The 27,060-nt window shown below is 44.4% G+C and overlaps 1 protein-coding gene across 6 annotated transcripts in view; it reads left to right on the top strand.

Moving 5' to 3' along the window:
- The window catches only part of KANSL1 (KAT8 regulatory NSL complex subunit 1), a 65,189-nt gene that overhangs the window by 24,856 nt on the left and 13,273 nt on the right, over positions 1 to 27,060 (top strand). For 5 of the 6 annotated variants that reach the window (XM_075846693.1, XM_075846694.1, XM_075846695.1 and 2 more), the window contains 4 exons: positions 22,969 to 23,110; positions 23,271 to 23,393; positions 24,669 to 24,730; positions 24,827 to 24,989. In XM_075846693.1, the coding sequence (XP_075702808.1) occupies positions 22,969 to 23,110; positions 23,271 to 23,393; positions 24,669 to 24,730; positions 24,827 to 24,989 (490 nt within the window). Of the gene's footprint in view, positions 1 to 15,530; positions 15,717 to 22,968; positions 23,111 to 23,270; positions 23,394 to 24,668; positions 24,731 to 24,826; positions 24,990 to 27,060 lie in introns of those variants that run through there. The other variant, XM_075846697.1, reaches the window with a different exon arrangement.

Below are 27,060 nucleotides of genomic sequence, written 5' to 3'. Positions count from 1 at the left end.
TATTTTACTTTCCTTTTTCATCACCATTGATTTCAGTGATGACGGATCCCGTGCAAATTGTCTCTGTTTGTCTCCGTTGTGCAAGGCTTTTATGGAAGTAATACTATAGTCAAACCAACGGAACCCTTTCACAACGGTGACTAACGGAAACCATTTGCACCGGATCAGTCACCATTGAAATCAATGGTGATGCAAACGGAATCCTATGGTTTCTGGTTTGTTTCGTTCAGGGTTCCGTTCATGGGTTCCCCAGACGGAACCCATGAACGGAGTCCTGACGCAGATGTGAACGAAGCCTAAGGCCTCGTGCACACTTACGTCACCGTTTTCACGGCCGCTTTTGACGGGTCCATGAGCCCGTTTTAACTCCCGTGTGCACTCCGTGTTTTCGTTTCCGTGCGCCGAGCATGGTACTGTCCAGGGTGCTGAAAGAGTTAATGGGCTGCACTGATAAGCGGTAACTCTTTCAGCACCCTGGACAGTACCATGCTCGGCGCGCGGAAAATAAAATGTTAATGTAATAAAAAAAAAATATAAGTTCATACTTACATTCCTCCTGTCCGGCCTCTAGCGATGACGTTCAATCCATGTCGCCGCTGCAGCCAATCACAGGCTGCCGCGGCCTCTGCAGCCAATCACAGGCTGCCGCGGCCTCTGCAGCCAATCACAGGCTGCCGCGGCCTGTGCAGCCAATCACAGGCTGCTGTGTCACAAAAGAAGGTCGGACTGGAGGAAGAAGAGGGACTCGTCACCAAGACAACGACCGGGTACGTATGAAATGCTTTTTATTTTATTTTTAATCGGCAGCCTCTTTTCGCTATCAGTTATTGATAGAGACAAGTGGCTGCCGATTAAGTGTAATATTTTTCTAATGTTTTTCTGCCCGCCCATCGGTTGCTAGGCAACGGCTCCGTCACACACGGACGCCTTCCGTGTGCCTTCAGGTTTTTTGACGGCCCCATTGACTTGCATGGGCCTCACGGTCACGGAATCCCGGACCAAAGTAGGACATGCTCTAGTTTGGATCGGAAAGGAGCAACGGACCGTCAAAAAAACTGAAGTGTGCATGGCCCCATTGAAATGAATGGGTTCAGGGTGCTATCAGTGACAAAAACGGTTAGCACCCTGAAGGAAAAAACTGAAGTGTGCATGAGGCCTAACAGGTATGTTTTGTTTTTTTTATAGTTAAAGAGGCTCTGTCACCACATTATAAGTGTCCTGTCTCCTATATAAGGAGATCGGCGCTGTAATGTAGGTGACAGTAATGCTTTTTATTTAAAAAAACGATCTATTTTCACAACGTTAGGAGCGATTTTGGTTTATGCTAATGAGTTGCTTAATGCCCACGTGGGCGTATTTTTACTTTCGACCAAGTGGGCGTTGTACAGAGGAGTGTTTGACGCTGACCAATCGGCATCATGCACTCCTCTCCATTCATTTAGACAGCAGAATCGCGTTCTTACTAGAACATGATCTGCAGCCACATACACAGACATTCTGCTTGATTAACGTTAATCCAGTGTCCTGATAATGAATACACATGACCATCCAGCCTGGACGTCATGTGTACTCAGAATCCTGACACTTCTGAATCTTTTCTGTGAGATTCCAGCAACGGAAACAAAATCTCGCGAGATTACGGAGGTAAACGAGATTTCGAGGTAAACAAGGTTTTTTTTAAATAAAAAGCATTACTGTCACCTGCATTACAGCGCCCATCTCCTTATATAGGAGATAGGGCACTTATAATGTGATGACAGAGCCTCTTTAAACAATTATTATTTGAGTGATTACACATTGTTTTCCGCGGCCGGAAGTCGTGATCTTACTGTCCGGCAGCGGCTTCCAGTCCACATGAAAATGGCGCCAGATTTCGCTCTGCTAACAAGCTTAGTTTTGGTCTGTGTTGGAGCGGCGCATGCGCCGTTCCCACACAGACGGCGTACACTGCAGTGAATGGAACAGCTCCCGTTCCCATTCTCTATGGGGTTGTATGTGCCGTATTCCATCTCTGTATGTGTCGTTAATCGACACATACAGAGATGAAAAAAAAATGGCAGCCCCCATAGAGAAGTAAAAATTAAAAAAAAAGTAGAACACGAACACAAATAAATAAATTGTTAATTTTTTTATCATGCTAAAAGCAATATGAAAAAAAAAATAATAATAATTCATGACCCCTTCCCTTTAACGTATATGTTGGGAGCTTTTTTCTAAAGTATATGTCAAACATTGGCAGAAAACGTGATGTGACCTTGACCCTGCTATTCGCTAGGATGGAGATGGAGCTGCTTAGACCACCCCAGAAACCGGTATGATTTTCTTACTAGACTTATAGATATTCATATTAATCAACCTAAATATTTTGGTGCAAGAATAAAAAAAAAGATCCTAGGCGTGTTGATGACCCCGGGGATATGTCCAACCTTGTAGACAGACGTCTCCAGTGGTCCTCTTGTTTTGCTATGAAAAGAGAGATAAGGGCAGCACTCTCTGTGAATGAACCTTTTCAGCCGTTCTTAGGCCTTATTGTTTTGCCAGATACTAGTCCATTTAGTTTCATTTATTACTGTGCGGCATTGCTATTGTTGGAAGATTAAAAGAAAGGTCTTCTTGGCTTCATGTCCACCCGCCAAGATGTTGTCCCACTTCGTGCAGTCTTCCGACCTTCAATGTCAAATGAATCCTAGTTGATAACGTTTTGTAGGAAAATCGGCAGAACAAGTAGTCTCGTAGAAAAAATAATTTAGTCTTCGGTTATTAGCTTGTTTACGGGAAGGTGTTAAAAGAACGTACCTGAAGGCTCCAGAGAGTGGTGGCAAAACGCCCGTGTAATATTGTTGGGCGCTGAGTGGTGTTCTTCACTTCTTTTGATCCCTCTGGTTTCACTCAACGATTTCAAAGCTTTTACCCCCAATGAAACACGATCGGTTATTGTATCCTATGCACAACGGTGGTCACATATCCTGTCAATAACTGCTTATACGTTTTTGGTTTAGTTAAGGCCTATTACGTTGTATAAACTGTGAGTTACTCGGCTAATCACTCGATCTCCACTTCTAGATTTTGACTTTCTAAGAGAGCACCACCTTGTGGATGGAGACTTGAATTTCTTGCATGGCAGATTATGACCAGGAGTGGGCACCGTGGATAAAAGCTGATGATTTGGCCATGTCTGAGCTGAGATTTAATTCACAGACAGACTGCTCTCCTCTTGTCGTGCATTCATGCATTGTACTCTGGGAAATCTCTCACTGCGGTTTTGTAATTCCAAAGAAAATAATTGTCCTTTGTGAAGTCTAGGAGTGTCCGTAGCTCAGGAAAGCAGGCGACCGAGTTACTATCGGCAAGCGTTTATGTTGTGGGTTTTAAGGGGTATTATGGCTTTATGTCTTCGGATTGGATATGCGTGATGGTTGAAGGGGTTAAACCCATCCAACACCTGTTCAGATTACGGGTAAAATGAGGATCCTTGACCGTGACTCGTGAGGCCTTTATTAGTGTGCACCGTCCTAAAGTTCAAGGGGGTTTTCTTGTCTAAATTCTTTCTGATTTGTAGAAAGGGTAACATATAAAAAAAAAATATGAAAAAAATGTATTTACCAAGGTTGCAGGCCTAGTATCTGCTCCGGTTTCCCCATGACAAAACTTCTTGCTTTGTGTTCTTGTGCTTGAGTTATCACCGTGTCATTGTTTGGACCCAACTCACTATCCACACACATACACTCATAACTACCCCTAATAAAGTAAAGGTAGCCATACACCTTAGATAGCTGTCGGTCGACAGCTATTACTCCAGATTTCCCCCTATAGCCAAGCGTGCCTATGTAATCAATGGGTAGAGGGGTAAAAGCCGCAGCTCGACACTTCTGGCAACCGCTTATTTCACATGACAAAATAGTATGTTGAAATTCAACATGCCCAATCTTTCTTTTCCCCGACATCTGCCGTTGGTGGAGAGTCGGGACACCCGCGTACACATTAGATAGTCGGCCGGAATTGGCGGGTTCATTGAACGGTCATCTAATATGTATCGGATCGTAACATTGATGTGGACTGTGATTTGGAGCCATACAATGTCCCTATGACAACCAGTGAGCAGAACAAGAAGTTTTGTCGTATGGACAAAGGAGCCCGAAGAGCTTCTTCACACGGGACCTTTTAGGATGCGCTCCTGGACGTTGTCCTTTAACAACCACTGCTTTTTATAATATAAATAGAGTCGTCCGGGATCATTTTACTTTGCGTGTGGGGTAATAATCACTAATGACAGACACCCCCCCCCCTCTCTCTTTTCTTTCCTTCGTTAAGCAATCTAGACTAACGACTTCCTGCTTTTTGGCCTCACCTTATCTTAAACAACAACGTACGAGTCTTTGGCGTGTAAAAATAGACCAGTTTATAGTGTTTTTGTATTTTTATTTAGTCGTTGAACCTAGAAATTAATAATGGAACATGAAATAAACCTGTCCATGGTATTTCAGTCTTGTTTAGGCGCTGCATAAATCATTTGACTGAGGGGAGGGGCTTAAACCAATGGGTGTGGTTTATTTCCTTACAGACAGAGCAATGGGGGAGGGCTCCTGCTGCAGCTGGTCGCCTTACAGCCAGACACCGGATTGTGAGAAGGAATGGGGCCCATGTGGCGCTGAGCAGACCCTTGCCCCCAGGGTTGCAGTAAAAAAAAAAAAAACATAGGTTGGGTACGTTTTTATTTTTTTTTCCCTTCCCTGTCCTAATACTATTATTTCCGCAGGAGATAGGTGTCCGGCAGCTGCTTATCTAATCCACTCAACCGAGCTGATTGTTTATTCAGGGCATCGGGCTGATATCTAATATGATTACGTATCTTAATTATATTTAATGTGTATGGCCGCCCTTCGTCTGTCTGCATGAATTTACAGCTCCAGCGCCACTAAACACGCAGTTCCTCATTGTAACTATTCATTAGGGAGTCCTTTAGATGTGATCGGGCCATTGCATTAGAGGGTAGTACCAGCGACGGCGGGGGAAGCGGTCTGGTGGTGCAGTTGCCCAAGTCAACCATACGAGGGCTGTACTTATTTATTTTATTTTTTTCTCTCTTGTAAATGCTTCGGGCATTCTACTGTTGCCTAGACAACTGAAACTGCGGTTGCGTCTCTTTCCATCGCTTTTACACTTCTGACGTTAAATGCAGCCGTGCTTGCACATGGGATTACCCTTTAAAATCAGACCGCCAAATACCGGTGACCCATTTAGATTTCCACATTTGTCACCCATTTATTCCCAGTGCTAACAGAGTGTGTCTTATGTCCTAGCTGTAGTGATTGTCTCCTTTGCCTAATATTGCGTTAAACCTGTTTTTATTTTGTCAATGCAGTTTTCTAGGAATATAATATTATGATTAGGATAGGCAATCAATATCTGATTGGATGGGTTCAGGCTCCTGGCAGCCCAATTGATCAGCTGCATGAAAGGGCCGCATCATCTCCTTAATTGTTTACCCAGACACAGCGCCATACATTTAGTGGTGGCCATGCCTGGTACTGCAGCTCACCGCTGCAGTACCAGGCACTGCCACAACCAGGTGTACGGTGCTGTACTTGAGTAAATAGTGAAGAATAGGCCATGAATATTACAATACCGGAAAACCCCTTTCATTTCTATGGTCATTCGCTATTGCGCTTGTTTAGGGTCGCGCTCTATTATCTTGAGACAGTTGTCCCATGTTGTGTCCTGGTCATCTGGAAGTCCTCAGGGTTACATCTGAGGGTTTCTTTGTTCTAAAGCTGAACGAAACTGAACTCAACCCAGAAAGCCTGGAACGTTTCCTGATAAGTATTGTTTAAATGGTTGTTTTTTCCCTGTGTTATTTTGCATTTGCCGCAGACTATGGAAAAAAGATTAGAAATGTCAGGAGAATAGCTGCGATCGTGGCATCTGTGAATAGCGCTTCTTCTCTGGCAGGGACCTATCTCCTGTGGGAATAAAGGATCGGGCATGTTGAACGCTAACATCTTCTGTCGTGGGAAATTAGGGACACCACCGTAGACATTAGTCAGCCGATTGCACCAAAATCGGTGGGTTCGGTCGACTTTCCTCTAATGGGCGTCTTTAGACACTGCATTGCAGCTCATTGGCTAGCATTTCTTAAAGGGGTTTTCCCACAAAACACATGTACCCCCTATCTGCAGGATAAGGGATACATGTGTGATCGCTGGGTTTCTGACCTCTGGGACCCCCAGCGATGAGTAGAACGGGGGACCAAAATTTCTCCGAAGGGCTCCATGAGAATAGAGTGCTGGTGCACATTCTGGGCCACGCTCCATTAATCTCTATGGGACTTAGGGACCACTGGAGCAATTTCTGCATTCAATACAACCATATTTTTTCTTAGACAAGCCCCCTTTAAATGTTTTTCCCATGTTTTGTCCCCTACTCCAAAACACATAGTGGTCAGTCAAATGACTTGTACTAGACTTAAAGGGGTTGTCTATCACTTATCCACAGGATAGGCGATAAAAATCTGATCGCTTTCGACCCACAGCTGGGACCGATCACTAGAACAGGGATCCTGAGCCACCCGTGTTCGTCACTGCACCCCCTGCTTGAATGGAGGGGTGGTCTAGCATGCACCCTGCCGCTCCTTTCAATGCTCATGCTGGACCACCCCTCTATTCAAAGTTCTCAATGTAGTTGTGCAGTGACGAGTAACAAAGGGGTTTTGGATGTTCTAGTGTTCGGTGGGGGTCCCGACAATCATACATTTATAACTTATGCTGTGGATAGGCAATAAACGTTGATCTCGGTATAACCCCTGTAATACAACACGTTGCAAAGCTTGGAACGCGCGGTGTGAATGCCACTCATGATAAACACAGTTTTGCGTCATAAACTATCAAAACTACATTACCCCTTTTCTCTGGCTGCTTTTTTACTACACCTAACTGGTCTCCCCAGCATTACAGCCGGGAAGAAGCAGCGTTACATTAAATTCAGAGGATATACCATATCCTTCAGAGTGAGAGCTGCCCTTTGCAGCAACACCTCCCCCACCTCCTTTTTTTTTATTGCCCAATTTGATATGGACAATCCAATTTTTTAGGGCCTTTAAGTTCTAGTCCGTCCTACCACCCTGTTGAAGGATACCGCGGTCAGCGCCTTCCTCCCATGATTACAATGATATTATTCATGGCTTATTTCGTACGGAATTTTTAGTTGCACTTTCTGCTGCGTTTTATGTTTTGTGCTTTTAGATTGCAGTAAATATGATTTTTATGTTCCGGACTCTTTCCGATTGCTCCACATTGTGGTCTTTGACGGTAAGAGATGGGTGTGTGTTGGAAGAATCCGGCTCTCGTACGTAGGACTATTGGGTCTTGTTCAGGACATAGGATCGCTTCCCGCACTCAAAGACAGGGTTTACCCTGGCTGATCCTGTGCCGCCCGAGGCACCACTGGTGGCTGCTGGGAACACCCTACATGCCCGCGATGTCATCAGTTGTTTTCCTGCACAAAGGACGACATTGAATGTCTGTATATAACACGTTAGTAAATGCTTCTGTAAAGACGAAAACAAATATTGGGTGTTCGGCCTCGGGGATTATAAAAATATAGGCAATATATGTTCATACGTTGTGCTCCTGCTACACGGTGCGTATACAGTAACCTTCCTTTTATCTGGCAGTAATGCAACCTGATAGCCAGATTATATTCTATCATATTCTGGATTATCGGATGGCTTTCTCTGCTCCGTTTTATTGATCCGGTGTGTGGAAATTGAGGATTATTATGCAGTTTTTGCTGGATTAGAGGAATTTTATGCTACTTGGTTTGTCTTCTACAAGTGGTAGAATATAAGACCGGTTTCCTTGGATGGAGGGAGTTTGTTATTCTCAGTGCAACTGACTCAGCAGCAAATAATTACATCCATGCGCATATGAACACGCTGAGGGTTAAAGGTTTCGGTTAACGCTGCGGGGTGGGACTAAAATGTTTGGAAGTTTTGCAAAAAAACGTTTTAAAGTCATATTTGCTTTTATTGCAATGCGTCTGTCCGCTTTGTGTTATTTTAAAGAGGATCGGATGAAGGGCTCCTTGCCGTGACCCTGGAGCTCCGTTTCGGACTTCAGCATGCCCAAAGTGTCTGGTAGCGGCATGCCCCCCTTATGAATAAACGTGCACGCTCAGCCAATCAGTGTGGGGGGGGGGGGGAGATGGCTGTCGGCCAAATGAGCGAGATTTGTATGGCCGTCCTAAATGAGGTTTGGGGCCTTTACCCATTGAAAGCAGTGGGTTTCCTTGCTTGTCTATTGCAAGCTTTGGAAATACATTAGCAGGGTCCTGCTTTGTACCCCTATCGAGCACCCTTTATAAAGGGCACCTAAGATCTCCTCACAAGTCTGTTTCAGTAAATACTTGTATTTCCCAGAAAATAACAATTTTGGAGCATTGGTTCCTCTGTTATTCCTCCTAGAAATTAAAGACTAAATTAACAACTGGGTGTTACCATTCCTTTTGTCAATAGGGTGTGTACTTACACAATCAGACACTGTCCGCGTTGACTGGATAGTGTTAGAATATAGGGATGTGGCCCAGTGACGAGGGATGGTTAAGCCCAGTTGTCAATCTTATTTTTACATTTCCTGGAGGAATAACTGAGGAACAGCACTATGCAAACATGCTCCAGAATTGTTAACATAAATATTTACTAAAACAAGAATGTCAGGAGACACGACGTTCTCCTCTTTTAAAGGACACTCCAGGGAAATCTTATACTGTTCTGACTAGTGCCGGGCTTAAAGGGGCAGTGCCTGACTCATCTTTGGTGGTTGAGACTCTTATGCTCCTCCCCCACCTTTCAAGCCATCCACTAGGCATCAGTTTTTCCTGGAGCGTTCCTTTAAATCATCTGTTGAACTATCTATACTGAATTATGAGCAGGTCCAATAACCATGATGATAATCTTGAAATAGACCTGATCGGTATTGCAGTAACAGGCCAGTCGTATTGAAGCTTCTCCAGCCATCTGTGTGCGATCGCAGAATCCGATAATATACTGGCCGCATGATCAGGAGGCAGGACCCGGCAGCGTACGACCAGCGCTATGATATGACAGCGAGAGCCTGTAAAATAATGTGCTTTTCACTTTTACTCTCCACTCCCTCTGACTAATGATTGCAAATCCCAGAACGGCTCATGCCATAGATTTCATCATTACTCAAGTATGTCAAAGGATTCCTGAGCAGGGCCGCATGTTAACACTACATCGCTCTTCTGCATTGAAATAAATGCGCCCGTTGGGTATATATTGTCTTATTATTGGTTGTGTGTTATTTTCTCATTAGGGGTTGGATATATATAATTTTTTGTGGGGATTTCATTCAGCAAGCAAGATAAAAAATATTATCTAGCGTTACGTCATTTGGGCCCATTTCACCTTCTGAAAGGGTATTCCCATCTTTGAATGTTATAGGATTTTGCCATACAATGTATGGTGGGGGTCCGAGCACTGTGAACTCCGCTGATCATCTGATTGGAGGGTCTCTCGGGTCCCGTTAGCCTTTTCTGTGCAGGGAATTCCCTGCCTAATATTTTTTTCATGCCTGATGTGTGGACGGACTCTTCCTAGTGTACAGCTAAAGGTGTGCTCAGCCAATCCGATGTCTCCCCTCTTCTGCCCCTCCTCTCACAGTGTGCAATCACAGAGAGTGACACAGAAACTGCATCTGCATCCCCCTCCTCCCTGTCTACTATGTATTACTCCCTTAACTAAAAAAAAATAAAATTCTAATGCTTACATTCAAAATGATGGATTTCTCCTTTACATAAGTGTGGCATTATGGGACTTAAGGCCCTATTACACCGGGCGATTTTGGCCGGTGCAGTGAGCATCGATCAACAAGACGATCAACAAGATTAGCTCGTTGATCAGCTCCCCTCTGCTCCTGTCACACGGAGCTATGGATGGGGACAAGCGTTCGTTACACCGATGGCTCGTCCCCATACATTACCATCATATCGGCAGCGCGTCGCCCTGTTTACACAGGGAGATGCGCTGCTGACCGATAGTTTTTTACTTTTTTAATACGATACGATCAGCGGATGACCGCTGATCTGCTGATCGCTGCCCTGTTTACACAGGGAAATTATCGTCAACGAGCGTTATATGAATGCTTGTCTACCCGATAATTGCCCAGTGTAAAACTCCCTTTTGAGTCCTTTTACACCGACCAATTTTGGCCACAACAGCGAGCGACGATCAACGAGACGGCTCGGTGATCTCCACTCGTTTGCTCCTTTCACAAGGAGCTATGATCAGTGATCAGCTCATTACTACGATCGCTCATCCTCCTACATTATCATCATGTCGGCGGCGCGTCTAACTCTTTACACGGGGGATGTGCTGCCGACCACAATAATAATTTAGACTGCATAAGCGATTAAATCGGCCAATGAATTGCTTGTTCATCGGCTGATCGTTTGCCCGATGATTGGCCCAGGGCGTCCCTTCCAGCATCTCGTAACCGGTATGACTATTGTATTTGTATTGCTCGGCCTGTATTATTATACTGCTGACGAGACGTCCTTATATTACTGGTCGCTGTTTGCAGCATGTAAGCCGACACTGTGAAATACTCAGATGTTGCACAATGAAGCCTCCGACTTGGTATTGACGGTCTTGTTGTGGACAGATCAGTGACATAACCAGCGGCCTCCTAATGTCATTTCCAGGGACGAGCGATCTTCCCCTATGAATTACTGCAGTGCATTTTAAAGGCCTTGTAAACACTCTACTATTATGTCTGCCGTTATATTCATCTCATGCGGGGACGGACCAAATACGGACGGCTTTAGGAGTTAATTAGTCCATTCCGGGACCCCATTTGACTGTTTTAGTGGTAGGTAAATAGTAAAAGGGTTTTATCCCAATCTATAGCAGTCGTGTAGTGTGAACACATGGAGTACCCACTTAGCAGTGCTAAGATTGCGGTAATGCAGCTGTTATAGACTTTCTGCTCCCTCCTCACATCTGCTCCTGTGGAGCCTCCGCTTATCCAGGGTGGGCTCTCCATTCACGCTGTGATACAGTTTTATTGTGGAGCCCCCTTTAGCCTGTTCCCATGATATTGCTAGTTAAGACTGATATGAAGAATAAGGCCTCGTTCAGACGACCATAATGTGGTCGTGTTTTAGTGTGACCCAAACTAACAGAATTATAGATCTGTATGATGCCCATGATTCGGGTCGTTAGACCTGTGGTCGGACCGTGACTTGCAGCCTTAATACTGACACTAAAATGATCGTCTGATGTGATGCCTCGATATATATTTTCTTTCACACATTCCATGTTAATCCATTAAAAAAAATTGGAGGCATTCAGGGGTTCAGTATGGGCCTGTAGATTCTTATAAACATGTGGTCCACTCCTGGCATTCATATTTTTTTTTTTGTGCTTCCCATGAAATCTTGTAGCATTTTTTTCAAAAATTCTGCATAGTGCTGTTCCTCTGTTGTAAATCCTGGTAATGTATTGGACAGCTGCATGTTCCCATTCCTCTAGTCAATAGCTGGTGTTCCTACATACGCTGAGACTGTTGAATCAATGGCAATAGTGTCAGTGAGTAGGGGTGCACCCTGTTGACAAGAAAAATAGTACCACCCAGTTGTGAATTATTCAAACATTATCAGGAGGTATAAAAGAGGAACGGCACAATACACAGCTATAAGAAAAGATGCACTGGAATTGCTGTTTCAAGGGGAAGGCAAGTATTTACTACGTGTCCGGGGAGCAGATATGTGCTGCTTAACTACAAAATAAACGTTATATTTGAGGTAAGGAAGCATTAGGCTATGTTCACACAGAGTTTTTTGATGTGGAAACCGCGCCGCAAAACTCGTCAAAAACGTCCTGAAAATGCCTCCCATTGATTTCAATGGGAGGCAGAGGCGTCTTTTTCCCGCAAGCGGTAAAACCGTCTCGCGGGAGAAAGAAGGGACATGCCCTATCTTCGGGCGTTTACGCCTCTGACCTCCCATTGACATGAATGGGAGGCAGAGAAAGCGTATTTCGTGGCGTTTTATGCCCGCAACGCTCAATGGCCACGGGCGAAAAACGCTGTGAAAATCGGCGTGCAGGGAGAGGAGAATCTGCCTCAAACTTCCAAATGGAATTTTGAGGTAGAAATTCCGCCTGCAAAAAAACTCTGTGTGAACTCAGCCTTAGACCTTTTATTTATTTTTTATTGCGCTATTTTAATAGTAAGGGGTGTCCCAGTTTCCTGTTTGAAGCTTTTCTTCACCACCGGCCTGTTGTAAAGTCTTGGTTTGTACTTGCCTATTAAATACGTTGCTCTGTCGTTTTATGGAGCAAGGATTCTTGTGTCTACCAGGACCTGCTTTCATATATGGCGCACACGATGCTTCTGCGCTGCGTTCATAGGAAATCTTCGTGGAAGATGCTGACGATCCCGACGTTTTCCTACCTTGTTTTTATGTTTTCCAGCTGCAGCGTATATGCCATGAATGCTTGATAGAGCAATATTGTAGTAAGACACGAGCGAGAGGTCATAGGGGGAACATCAAGCTCACCGGGGGAGGGGTTGAGAATTGATTATTTTGCATATGGTCCTCTATAGATGTTAGACGTCCATGATGGCGGCCCCCTGGGACGCTGGAGGCTCTTGACGGATTCTCTGTAACAAAAATATTCACAGAAAACATTTTTTTTTAAAGAGATATTCTGGTTATAGCAAATTAATATTCGTTGTATAACTAAAAGAGATGCAATTTTCTAATCTACTTTATACATTTCTTACGGTTTTCAAGATCTCTGCTTGTAGTCATTGAACAGAAATTATAGGTGCAGGGCTCATTAAAAGAGAGAGCTCTGATAGCTGAAAGGAACGGAGCACCTGGGAGGTTGTCACATGACCAGGTAAGACGTAAATAATGAAGGTTCCCATTGAATGACAGCAAGCGGAGATCTTGTTATACAAATTAGATTAGAAACTTGCATAACGTTTCATTATAGCCATTTGTCCTTCATATTGGAGGGACGAGGGTGATGTTGCCCATAAGGTCGGTTTTACACGGGCACATACTCTGGAGTGGGCGGTATATAAATCAGGACGCCCGTGTAGGTATATACCATGCAGTGGATCAGTGGGCTGGCACAGAGGTGCGCTCGTTCCTTTCTGAGGTCATTTGTTTCTTGTCTGGAAACGTTCCTTGTGCATACTTCCTGCTCTCCGTTTCCTGGGTGAGGCTCGGCTGGAGTATTTGTTTTATTTCTTTAGGGTATTCGGTTATGCGCGAATGCATTTCTGGTTGAAATCGGGTAAAATGTTGCATTCCTGGGCATCATAACATGCCCTCTTATTGTCATGGTTGGTTGGCAAGTAGCTGGAGAATCTCCTGTACCAAGAAAAAATTGGTTTCAATGTGAAAAGGAGGGAGTCGTTGATATAACCTGGGTCTCCCTGGAGCATGCTAGGAGTTGTAGTTGGTACTGGGCGTAGAGCAGCTACTGGTCCAGTTCATTGATGCCACATGTACAAGATTTATATGTTAAATCGCATTGTAAAAGATTGGTTGGCGGATACAATTTATTGACTACTGGGTGACGAATTATTGTGCTGAAGTTTTTGATGTCTGGTGTGGGCAGTGAAGCTCAATTGACACACTTTCTACCCACTAATATAGTTTTATTGGGGCATCCCACGGTTCCCTTTAAGACACAGTCCCATAAATATGAATGTAGCGGTGGCCGAGCGTGCGCACTACCGTCCAATTCCTCTGGGGCTCCCAGGAATGGCAGGGTGAGTCTGTTCTCATCCATGGGGACCCCAGCGGTCAGACCACTCACCGAACAGATCTTTATCACCTTTCCCATAAAGATTGATTATGGGAAAACCCCTTTAAGACTGTGTCTGGTGTAGTACGGAGCTTGAATAGGGCACCCTTAGAGGTGAATGGGGCCTTACTGTACCCCCATATGCCTCTGTTTTTATTTGGAGGGATACAGGTTCTTCTTTTGGATTCTGTACAAATAATCGTGGCATGCTTTATTACATGGTCTAACAAAGATATTCCAACCTACCGTACAGCGGGATATGGAGCGACTAGTACTCTGCTCTACCGTGTGCATGAGGCCTTGGGGTGTATTTTGTTGTCACTGTCTTTGCTGCAATTTTTGTAATTGCATTAAAACCAAAGTGTTTTATTTTTTAAATGACACGGGATTGTCGTGATTATCAAAACCGCTATGAAAAATGTGACCAGAAACACCCTAAAGATACACCCTAAAGAAGAATTCCGGTTCACAACCCCGTTACAGGACAGTCTTCGAGGATCAGAAAGGTAGTCGCGTATCTGGGAGCCATGTGGCCCTCCCAGTTTGTTAAATTATGTTTAGGGGTGATAACGGTTGACCAATTGGTTGACCGCTATGCAATATTTATGGCCTGCTAAAATGGTGGCATAGTCTTGTGAATATTTTGCTGGTACATTGGCATTAGTCTACAGGATACCCAGTGTCCAGTGCTATGTGGGCATCCCAGCTGCTATAGACTCATTGATTCGCTATAAAACTTGAAATGACTTGCATCGATCAGAGCATTTTGACCGTTCTGTGTAGTCGGGGACCATGGCTGCTACTACGGGTAAGGTTGTTCATCCAGTGCCCATCAACATCCTTTTGAAGGGTTTCCCTATGTTCAGCCGCCGTGTCCCTTTTTATGAGTTCAGTGATGATTTTGCCTTGGGTTGCTATGGACAATTTGCTTAACAACCCCCTATAAGGAGTTTTCGTTGTTAGGCAGTGTGTCCCTAGCAACCAGTCGATCTCATGTGACTACAGTAAAGAACTGTGACGTTGTTTTTTGTTTTTGGGGGGGGGGGGGGGGGGGGGTAATAGTCATTTCAAGATCTGAACTCCACTCTGTAAAGTGATTTTCCATAGAAGTCGATCTAGAAAGATTTCCTAGAACTGTATAATACTAGAAAAAAAACATCTTTTGAAGATGCGCCCGAGTCGTGTGTGTTACTGCACTTTATTTGTTAGATGTGGTGATGGCGCAGCTTCCTGATGCATGTAACATTTCCCCCATTCCATCCCCTAATAGATATAGATCGCTGTATTTTAATGACTTTCTTGGTTACAAAAATAAATAAATACACAGATTTTGTATTGGCCTCGCCACATTCCTTTGGATATAACAGATGACGTCTTGGAAAATGTGGTTGGAAGATGACCGTCCTGCTAAAAAACATAGGAGGCGGCTTCCTCAGAATCTCTTGTTGGTCTTCCGCTTCGCAGCCTCTCACCGTTTTATTACAGCCCGTACGGAAATAGAATTAACAGGAAATAAATAAAAATAAATTGACTTAGTCTAATGGCTCCTGCAACCAGGACAGATGTCACTGCTCATTTACTGGGTAACAATACCACGGAGTTTACCTTGTAATGATTTAATGGCTATTTATGACATCACTAAAGTGGTTGTTTGATCATAGACGTCCCCTTTAAGGTTGCGGCTGCGATCTGCTCCCTGCACCCCCTGCAAACAGCTGAGCTTATCGGGGGAAGCCACGTCTGCCCTGAAAGATGAATAGACGTCAATGTAATACACGGAGAGCTCATTCCGGCTCCTAGACGGGAGTTCGGAGTGGGGGACCCACTTTGACGTCCATATGCCGTATTTTGAAGACAGACCCTTTAAATTGATCATACGGTATTCCTGGTCCTCCTTGGCCTTTATGACTGTGTGACCGGAGATGCTCCTGCGTTCGTACACAGCGCAGCTAATGACAGAGGGGCTGCTGGTAATTAGTCATATGGTGGCTGCAAGGAGTATGGGGGAGGGGAATACCTTGTGTAGTAAATGCAGAATAGTCAGACTGCTACATTGGCTGGAAATGTCTATCGGTACATTAGTCTCCACTGCCATGACTGTATCGCCTACATTCAACATCCCTCTAGTGCTTGCATTGAGCGGCTTCCATATGTGATAACTTCTTAAAGAGAACCTGACATCGACAACGTCTAATGCTTGACACTCTCCTAATTGATGATCGGTGCCTACGAAGGACCCAGCGAGGTCTGAGCACCATCAAAACTATTCCACGGCACTCAATGTTTTCACTGCTTAATGCTGTCTCCTGATATGTCTGTTTTACTAAATAGTTGTATTTACCATGAAATAACCATTCTGGGGAATATTTTCTTAGAACTTTGTGTTTTGGGTTCCTCTGTTATTCCTCCTGGAAATGTATGAATAAATTGACAACTCTGTTTCCATTCAACTTGTCAGAGGTGTGTCCCTACATAGTCTGAGACTGAGCACTGATTGGACTTTGTCAGTGTGTAGAGAGACGCCCCCAACTAGTAACACCCAGTTGACCACTTAGTCATACGTTTCTAGGAGGAATAACAGAGGAACGGTCAAATGCTGAGCTCGAAGAAAAGATGTTCCAGTATTTCATTGGGAATACAATTACTTACTGAAACAGACCTGTCCGGAAAGGTGACCGGTCTTCTTTAAATGCTATGGTCGTTAGAATAAAACCTAAACGAGTGAAGCCCATGTTAAATTGGTCTGAACCAAATGTTTTTTCCTATAAACATAATAACCGAAAACTTTTCTTGTACTGTTGCCTGTTTGGCCAGCTAAATGCAATATATTTTGGTTGCACTTGCAGTACATTAGAGCTGCATATATGTGTAAGAGGAGCTCAGAGCGTTTGTCTCACTGCTTCCTAACTGGACAATGTGCCTGATAATGACATGTCTGCACAGTGTCAGGAAGGAGCACACAAGCCTAGTAAACCATATGTAGTTCAGTTTCTCCTGCTCTCCCACGATGTGCTGCACCCCCTCCCGAAGGGCGGAGGAGTGTGTGTGTGAGATAATAGGTTTGTAGGACAGATGAATTGCACTTCTTTGTATAGGACTAACATATTCCATAGAACTGTACACCGTATGAATTGACACGCTGGTCTATGTCTCCAGTGACACTCTCACAATCTGACTTGCCCATATAGTAATTAGAGTATTTATTAGCTTATCAAAGACTTATCTGAAGCACTCAAGACCACAGTGAGGGTCCCAATTTCATGGGTGGTGGATACGTCCGTTTTACCAGCTGCGTATACGTTGCACACATCCGATCCTGACCGTTTTTGTGTCTTTTCTCCATTGCTATATCCGAGATAAGCCTATATAGCTGCTTGTTCTGCTCGACTCATCAGATATAATTTTTTCCATATTTTCTACATCTTTGACAGTCATTTCACATATACCCACTAGTTCTTGGGGCCTAAGTATTTTGACTCAAAAGGGTTGTCTCGCTCTGTAGACCTGTCCTGTCCTACACAGAGGATACATTTATCTGAATGGGCACTATGTAATGCTAAATTTCTCCTGTGGTGGCGCTGCTGGGAAACGGAACACTTCGGCTTCGTTCACATCTGCGCTAGGGCTCCGTTCCGTCAGAACAGAGCCCTGACAGACACTAACGGAACCATAGATTTCAATGGTGGCGGATCCGGTGCCAATGGTTTTAGTTAGTCTCCGTTGTGCAAGGGATTTGACGGAATTAATAGCGTAATCGACTGCGGTATTGCTTTCATCAAAACGACTAAACCCTTGCACAACAGAGACAAACGGAAACCGTTGCCACCGGATCAGTCACCATTGAAATCAATGGTAATGGAAGCGGAAACCTACTGTTTCCATTTGCGTCAGGGCTCGGAACAGCCGTAGCGCAGATGTGAATGAAGCCGAACTGCCAGGTTTCTCCACAGATTACATCTGATCGCTGGGGTTCCCAGCAGGGGGACACTGATGATTTAATTGTTGAGGGACCCTTCTAGCAAGTGGAAACCTTTTAAGGGACATGGATAAATTTTAGCAGCTTAATACTACAAAGACCCCTAGAAATTGATGATCACATGATCGTGCTCACAATTGCCAAGAGCGGCTTCATTTCTAGAATTGATCACTTTACCCCGATGCTGCCAAATCCCGGTGAATCTATCTAGTGGGATTGACATATGTAATTAAAGGGAAAATCCAACTACTTATGGTCTTCTGATATTTCATAGATACTGGTCAGAAGATATGGTGGAGTCCAGAGATCAAAACTACAACTCCCAGCATGCTCTGTTTTTTTTGTTTTTTATACAGGGTATCTGAGCACATGCGCATCGCCATTGATTGGATTGGTCCTTGGGTTACAAATCTGTGTGGTGCCGAAGGGGTTTGGATACTCTAAAGAGGCCCAACACTATTAATTCCTCTGATATGATATCGTGACATGGGTCTATGACATGTTAGTTTCTATTCTTTTGGGTGGATGTCCCCTTTAAATGCACAAAAATGTATTGCTTATCAATCTATGAGTAGTTGGGTCACCCAGATGCAGGAATTTTTGTTTCACGCTTGCATCTGCGATAAATCTTTTGCAGGCGTCTAGTCGCCTTCTATGTTCTCCAGTAGAAGACAGTGCGCCACCTAGAGGCTCCAAGAAGATGGACAGCTTGTCATAATAGTTAAAATTCCATGATGGATTCTCCATGACATTGGATGTCACCTTGTTATCTTCCTCGCAGCCAACGATTGTCCTCTGTTATCAGCTATTTGGGCTCCCTGCGGCGTCTTGATGTCCACAGTTCTTTTTTTATTTCTGAACACCAGACTTCTTATCAGTTCGCTTATTTAAAGCCTTCTCTCACATCTTTGTAGTTTATTTTTATTAGAATTCATCCAGATGTCCGATATTACTCTAATACGTTTTTACTTGCACCAAACCGGTCCCAGTAGAGATAAACTTTCCTGACTGTATACACTGATAACTAGTTTTGGACACTCTTAAATATGGATCTTACAGACGTCACAGCTCATGAGGGAATCTGCTCTCTTAGTGCATAGTGACTGTACAGATGTAGCAGAGCTGAACTTTAAAGAGCTATGATACATTTACAGCTTGGCTCCAAAGAGTTAAATGGCACGTTCAGCTCGGCTACATCTGTATATTTGCTGCAGCTTGTGTCTCAGCAGTCAGTGACATCTTTGAGCTTCATTACAAACGCGGGATACACTCCCCTCCACGTAAGACACAATTCACCATTTTTACTGTCCGCATTTCCAAATGGTTCTTGTCTATTATGCAAAAATGGTATTCTCCAGGATGCTCTGATTACATACAATTCACTCTTACTGTGCACTGAACAGGGCCTATTACTGCTCATCCTGAACTTCCTGGTTCAGGAACGGAATGGCAGAGCACAGTAAAGACTGACATGGAGAGTAAATCATGACGAACGCCGCAATAGTGCACATTTATGACGTTCAGGGAGCCTCACTGAGAACCCCTACGGGCACAGTAATGGCCGCCGTTAGTGGTTGTCACCCAGCGTCTGTTTCCTGTGCAGGAAAGGCTAAATAGGTTATTTAAAGAACTTCACATAAGAGAACGCCTCGGGGTATTTTTAGTACGTGCTTTTGATTATTTATTTATATATATATATATATATAATATTTTTTTTAGGTTCTCCATTATAGATGTAGATGGGGGGACAGTCATGCAAAAGTTCACGTGAAGAGTTGAACCCGCTAAACCGGAAATGGTTTTCTGATGTCCTGTACTCTGTGACTGTGATCTCTGTAGTACTCCCGGGTCATTACGCCGCTGTATTTCTCAATATGCCAAGTCTGGGCATAGTTCTTGTCTTTGTCAGACCTCATTTGCATTCCCTTAGGGACTTGTGCGGAGCAGGAAGTTAAGCCGCAGCAACGATTCTGGTGTAGGAATATTCTGGTTTCCTGTATGATCTCTGTACGGAGTTCTTATTCGATTACTAACCTATAAGGAAGTCTCCTATGGAGTGAAAATATCAGGTGATATCAAAAAGAAAAAAAAAATCTTATAAACCTCTAACCATACAGTAAGCCTCTTATATATAGTGCGTATTATTCAGCCGTCACGTGATCTAATCCCATGGACCGTGGTCCTCTGATCAGGCGTGATGGTAGATCAATGACCTTTACCATATTATTTACATACAGTCCCGGGGTCTTCAGGGGACCGGTGTTATAATAAAAACATTCTATGTCCGTGATCTCCAGGCTGTGGCTCTCCAGTGGTTGCAAAACCACAACCCAAAGCACGCCCTGACCGCCGCAGGCTGAGCGTTATCGGTTTGGAGACCACTGCTCTGCGTGTCTGTAGGTGGCTTAGAGGCCATGTCCACCTTTTTTTTATTTTTTTATGTTTTATTTATTTTTTATTGCTCCATTGCATTAAAAATGAGAAAGCAGTCTGGCAAATAGTCTTGATTTTGCCAGTTCAGGACGGCGCTATTTTGAGCTTTCAGGATCAGACACCGTTTGGACATTTTGTAGCACGCGTTCGGTAAATGGCTATAACTTTTTTATTTGTTGAGCTAGCGACGTGATTTTTGCAATGTTGTTTTCATAGACTATGCAGGTTTCTTTTTTTTTTTTTTATATATATATACACATCCTTTTTGCTATTTTAGAATTTTTAGGCTTAAAGTTTGAAAATAATAGTAAAAAAAATAAGCTTTTTTTTACTTTTCAGCTATTTTTTTCTGGTAATAAGTGTTACCCTAAAATAAAAATCTTTCATTTGTGATCGTCATTGTCTACCGGAAATGTTAATATGTCACATGTCTATATTGGGGTAATTCGGTCAGGGTTAGCGTTACAACAATGATTGACGGGGGGGGGGGGGGATTTTATGTGTATATTCATTTTTTTTGCACTTTACTTTTATTTTTTTATTACTGTGGTCTGTCCCTCAAAGGTCAGAAAAGGCCTTTGGGGAACTTAATATATCTTTTTTTCTTTCTTTTACCCCATCTTTTTCCACTGTAACTGGAGCTGCACAGCAGTCCCAGTTACAGGGGAAATCAGCCCTTTCATAGTGACTATTGTCACTAATAGGGCTGCGCTGGATCTAGGAAGACCCAGCAGCAGTCTGTCAGTAACGGCACCCGGCGATCATGTGACCAGTCACATGAACACCGGGAGCAATATAGATAGCGGCACGGCCTCTATTTCTATACACAGTGCACATTGAGTATTGAGTAAGTAGTCTATGGCGCAGGTTTTAAGGACCCTGACCGCTGGCCGTAAATACACAGCCAGCGGTTGGGAACCAGTTAGAACATACTATCGTTTTGTTTCTTCAGCTCTTATGCAAACCTATGTGTCTCCATGGTAACAGACTACAAACAGACACTGAGTAGTCTGATCCTTTAGTTATCCTCCCATCTGTCCCCTACTTATTGCTAACCTACCACATGTGTTAGCAAAATGGGACGCAGGATCAGACTACACAGGATTGGCTTGTAGTCTGTAACCATGGAGATACATAGTTCTGTATAAGGGCTGAGTTCTTACAGCAACTTAAGGCTTTATATTTCATTTTCCTTTGATCATCCGTTTCCTATTTTTGCCATTTAACTTTACCTGACTCCTGAATGGCAATTTAGCCGTACTGGAGGGAGGTGGCGATCACTACATTACTAGGCTGAATTGCCGATTGGAACTTTAGGAAAGCTGGATGACCACCTCATGAGGCCTAATTTGCAACTCTGTCTAGATATGTATTGTCCTATTGTAGTAACGCTGCATAGCTAAGCAGATTTGCTATTCAGGAGTCTGGGAAAGCTAGGTGACACCCCATGGAGGCGGCCATATTGGCCGTTGTCTTTCTCAGATATGGACATAAAATGGAGAAATGGCTGCATGGCATTTTTAATAACTTGACCGAAGACTGGGGATTATTTTTGGATATGACGTTTCCTATCTGGAGTAATTCTAGTTGGGTGCAAATGGTTAATTGATGCAGTTAAAGGGGCACTGACCTGTTTATTAGTGTTTCGTGCAGGAAAGCGGAAGATATTTTGTTTTTCTCTTGAATATAACTGGTTTGTTTTCTCTGCCCCCTCCTGCCCGCTGCAGTCGTCCTCTGGTCTAAACAAATGGCTGACACTACAGTAAATCACGTCGCTGGAATGGGGGTGGTATAGATGAGGGTGGGATGATCTTATTTGGAGAGAGATCATCAGGCCTTTGTTGTGGTGCACATACACGGCTTTGGTTAAAGTGGCCGAGCGCTCATTCGGCCGACATTTATTTCTCCGACCCAAAACCCCCACAATCAACGTGCACGCCCCGTGTTCGGCTGAGCATGCGTGTTTATTTTAATAGGGAGAGGGGAATAAGCCACTGCCAGATGCCTGTTAAAATCCAACATAGCCCAATCCTCCTTTACCCCAACATCTGCCATCCGGGAGAGACTGGTGACCGAGATATACAATATATCGCCGTCAATTTTATATGTGCATGGGCACCTTTTAATCTGAGCTCTTCGCTGCTCCCCCTGCAGGCGGTACACAAAGCCTTTCTGGACGAAATTTACGATGATTTATTATTATTTTTTATTGTTTCTTGGACAGCTGGGTGACCATTATTACATCACACCCAGCTTTCCCAGACCCGGAGTGTCAGATCTACCATGTTCTGTAGATGTATAGACCATTCATCCACAAGTGCTGACTGCATCTATACATATGTATTGCGCGGAGTTGCCCTTTAAATTGCTGGCTCCGGGTTGTATTGGTTACAGGGAGGCTGAGGCTCTGTATGGATGACTTGCAGCTGGCCTGAGCTCAATACTCTCTTGTCGGATATAAACTTTGCCATGCAGATAATTGTTGGTTTTCCAACCCAAGAAGCCGATTCTGCCGAGCAGCGTTTCTTCTTGTAATCACCATGTTGCTTTGTGGCGCTGTGATGGTGCTGCAGGATAAGCAGGTGCTATATGAATTAATGATGGCTTGCAATCCCTCTGTTCCTTTTTATTTTTTGGTTAAATATCCTTTGTTAGGCTGTAGGTGCCCACATCGGAGGCGTTTAGTACTGGCAGTGATGTTTTACTACTTCTGTTCCTCCAGGAAGAGGCGCTGCGAGTGGGTTTGGGCTCAGGAGCGAGCAGATGTGGTGAGTCGGTGGAACTGGCTGCAGGCTCACGTGTCTGACCTGGAGTACCGGATCCGGCAGCACACAGATTTCTACAGACAGCTGCGAGCAGGGAAGGTAAGCGCGGAGAGTCACCCGGGACGGCACTTCTCTCCTGTCTGGTGACAGCCAGCACCACGGGGTGTCATGGGACCATCTTGTGTACTGACTTTAACTATGATCCTTTCTTCTCTGCAGAAATATTAATCGACACATATACCTTGTCTTCTGTCCACAGGGCCAGGTTGTCCTCGGAGATGCCAATCCAGCAGAAAGTAACGCAGGGGACTCCCTACAAACTTCTCCTACAGATGCAAGAACAGCAGCCTCTGCATCCCCTTCACCAGACCTTGAAAAAAAGGTAGAAAACACAAACTCGTTTGCATGCCAGGTTTCTCGTGTTAAAGGGGTATTCCCATCTAAGACTCCACGGGATAGGCCATAAATATCTGATAGATGAACGTTCCAGCTTTGGCACCCGCACCGATCGCCAGAGTGGGGCCGCCGCATCCCAGCAGAGAAGCATTGGGCAGCCAACCCCTCTTGTGGATATGCTATAAATGGAAATGATGGGAATGGCCCTTTAAGAGATCTGTTGGCTTTACCATAGCATATAAGGTCCATGCTTCACATCCCTGGCTGCTGCAATGGTACAGGTGGTCCTGCGGCACATCTGGACAACCCACCGGTTGGGTAAAGTTGTCCCTAGAGGGATACTGTCCCGTGACCTTGCATTATGACCACATTAAGCCACACATTTAGAGGTCGTGTTGGTGAATGGGCTCCACATGTGGCATTTCTGTCTGATTTCAGGACACCTAGAATTGGAGGCGTATATCTTTTTACTTTGCAGCTTCCCAATATAAGGGCCTGTTCCCAGTTAGGAGTGAGCTCTGGTGAGTTAGTTCTCCGGTCACTCTGAATTTTGCATATACCGGGGAACTGCTTAAATAGCAATTACTCTTATATGTAAGGTTTATTAATATAATTCCCTTAGAATAAAACCCACAGTGGATGTGATCTGCCTATGCTGAACTACTTCACAACAAACTTTATATAGTAGAGCCAGGGATCTCCAACCTGTGGCTCTCCAGCTGTTGTAAAACTACAACTCCCAGCATGCCCTGACAGAATGTCATTTCTCTGGACAGGCATTTTCATTGCAATTCTATAAGCAGTGTCTTAACTTAACGAAATCCACTTTTACACATTATATTGGGGGTGGGGTGTATCGGATGGTACTGCATCGTGATGGATCTTTATAAGCTGCATGGGTTTTTTGGAGGTTTTTTTTCCGGAATGTTTTGTACCTGCAAGCAAGCATATGTTACATCCCCATATAATGAGGGAAGCTTTTATTTTAGCTATTGTCATGCATCCTATAATCTGCGTTCTCACCCCTCCCGTCGGGTGTAATTACTGCAGCATATTTCCAGCAATCTTCAGTACAGTGGTCAATGTAAAGTCACCGGTGCCTGCGCTCTGGCGCGCTCTGCTGGCCGTTTGTGGAACTTCAGCCATACGTTACCAATGCATGATTCAATTCCATGTAACTGCTTGAATGTCTGGAGATTTCCCCATCCTTGTCTAGTTTGCCGTGCACGACCTTAACACTTTTGCCCTTTGCTTTCTGTAGGCTGATTCAGGAGCTTCAGAGGCTAAAATATTGCAGAAACCCATTAATGGAGTTGTTGCTATGTGAGTATAGCTTTTTTCCCCTTGCATTTACTACAGTTTGTGTATATACTTATTACATAGGCATGGTCAATTCTATATCTTACGGTCTTCCTACAGGCTCCCGTCACGCTCTAGCTCCGAGCCAGAGGAGCAGACGCCAAGTAAGCCCACGGCCCACTTGGTGGATAACAGCTGTGTTTGTGCAAGAGCAAGACCGGTCCTCCACTGTAAGAGAAGGAGGGTGGTGAGACCAGACAGGCTTCTGCCCCTCCATAAGAAGGTAAGGGTTAAATATTGAGATCCGTGTGGCATTCGTGTCTCTGCAGGACAACAAGATTCAGTGGCAGATACTAGGATCCTATTATTAGAAGTGTTGGGATAATCCCAGTGCCATGTCAGGTATGGTGTCCGCACCAGGCAGGCGCCAGGGTTCACTGGGCATGTCAAGACCATGGCAAAGTGGCACTACTTTAGCCAAGCTGTGCGTAATGTCGACAGGGGGCCCACTGTGACTATTATACACGGGCCCAGATACTCCTAATCCAGGTTACCACACTTGTTGGATATTTTACAGCTGATCATTTTTCATTAGTTTTTAAAAGTTTTTACTTTTTCCCAGAAACAGCGCCACGTCTGTTCATGGGCTGTGTTTGGTATTGCAGCTGATCCCCATTTAAGTGAATCCTACAATACCGGACCCATCCCATGGACAGAAGTAGCGCTGTTTCTGGGGGGGGGGGGGGAATAAAAAAATCAGACCCCTTTTTCTAATCCCAGACGGCCCCTTGAAAGAATATTATATAAAATACCACATCTGGATGGGATTTCTGTATTCCCCTGTGGAGGATCAGCAGGAAGTTTGTAAGACACAGGGTAACTAATAAGGTGCTATTTAAAGAGAAGCGTTCACTACTCGTTTGTCCTGTTAGTTTTATAGCGGAAGAGGTGACCACGGTTCTTCTTTAACCCTTTCTCTGCCAAGCATGTAATACAATCACACTTGAAAACCTTCCGTCTCTTTTGGCTGACTCTAAATAAGTATTCGGACACCCAGTCACTATTTACACGCTTGAGTAGTAACATTTTTGTGATCAATTTTCTTTCTGCTATTAGCGCCCCTACCATAAAGAAGGGAGAGCCTATTAATGCATCAGTGTCTAGTATGTACCAAGTATCTCCCTGTAAGAGCTCCCCCTAGTGGTAGACTATATGTATATATTGTCTGACTTCTAGGTGTATTCTATGGCGTGAAAAACTATGAATAAAAAGGATTGCAGGAAAAAAATATCCATTGTCCCTATCGAGAAAGAATTTCCAAGTACATAGGTTAGGATCTTTAGGGTTTTCTATGGGGACCCTGCTCCGTGATCCTGCAGTCTAATATTGAGCGGTGCTTATACAGCTGTCCAGGGTGACGACTTCAAAATCCTAATATTATGGGAAGTTCCCCCGTCTGATACCAGCATTAGAGGGTCCATTGGCTCTATTAAGCGCACATTGCCATTATAAGAGGTGGGGGGGGGGGCACCCTTAGGCCGGCTGCACACGGCCGTGATATGCGGACTGTATGTTGGCCGTATTTTTCAGACTGAAGGCAGTTCAGGGAGCCGGACTCCTATCATCCTAGTCATCCATGCTGCTGTGAGTCCCTGCCTCCCCCGGGACTACTATCCCGTACAGAACACATGATTACGATACGGGACAGTATTCCTGCGGGGAGGCAGGGACTCCTAGCATCGTACATAACTATGATGCTAGGAGTCCAGCTCACTCATCTTTGTTTGGTCCGGGAAATTCGTCCGACATACGGTCCATACGTCACAGACCCAACACGGCCGTGTGCAGCAGTCAGAGCGGGGAGCAAAGAGTGGCTCAGTCTCTGAAGGACGTGGAGTGATCGTATATTTCATGGTCGCCTATTGATTTTTATGAAAACTGTGTTATATAATATGTATGTGGCCTCAGCTTCTCCTTGTGCTTAGTTGATCGTCCCTGGGACTGTATTTGGGTAGGGGGGTGTTTTTTGCCGGACAGACCTTAGGTGTTACATTTTGGTCAATGCTTTGATATATCCCCTGACCATCTAATCTGGTGGACAGTCACCCCAACAGATCCCCTAAATTGTAGTTTTACCTGTGGTTTGTATTGTTGACCTAATAATGTGCGTTTGCTCTATTAAGTTCAGGCTTTCAATAATTTTATGGGAGATTTTGTTCCTTTCAGGCCGGTGCAGACCTTTTTTTGCTATGTGCCATGTTTTTCCAATTCGTGTCCTGTAAATCAGTGGTCCCCAACCACCGGGCCGCAAACTAATACCGGGCCGTGGATCATTTGGTACCGGGCCGCAGGGA

Source organism: Rhinoderma darwinii, chromosome 13 (genome assembly GCF_050947455.1).
Source record: "Rhinoderma darwinii isolate aRhiDar2 chromosome 13, aRhiDar2.hap1, whole genome shotgun sequence".
In the NCBI taxonomy this organism is placed as follows: domain Eukaryota; kingdom Metazoa; phylum Chordata; class Amphibia; order Anura; family Rhinodermatidae; genus Rhinoderma; species Rhinoderma darwinii.
The sequence above is the reverse complement of the archived record's forward strand: the minus strand, read 5'-3'. Positions and strand labels throughout refer to the sequence as shown.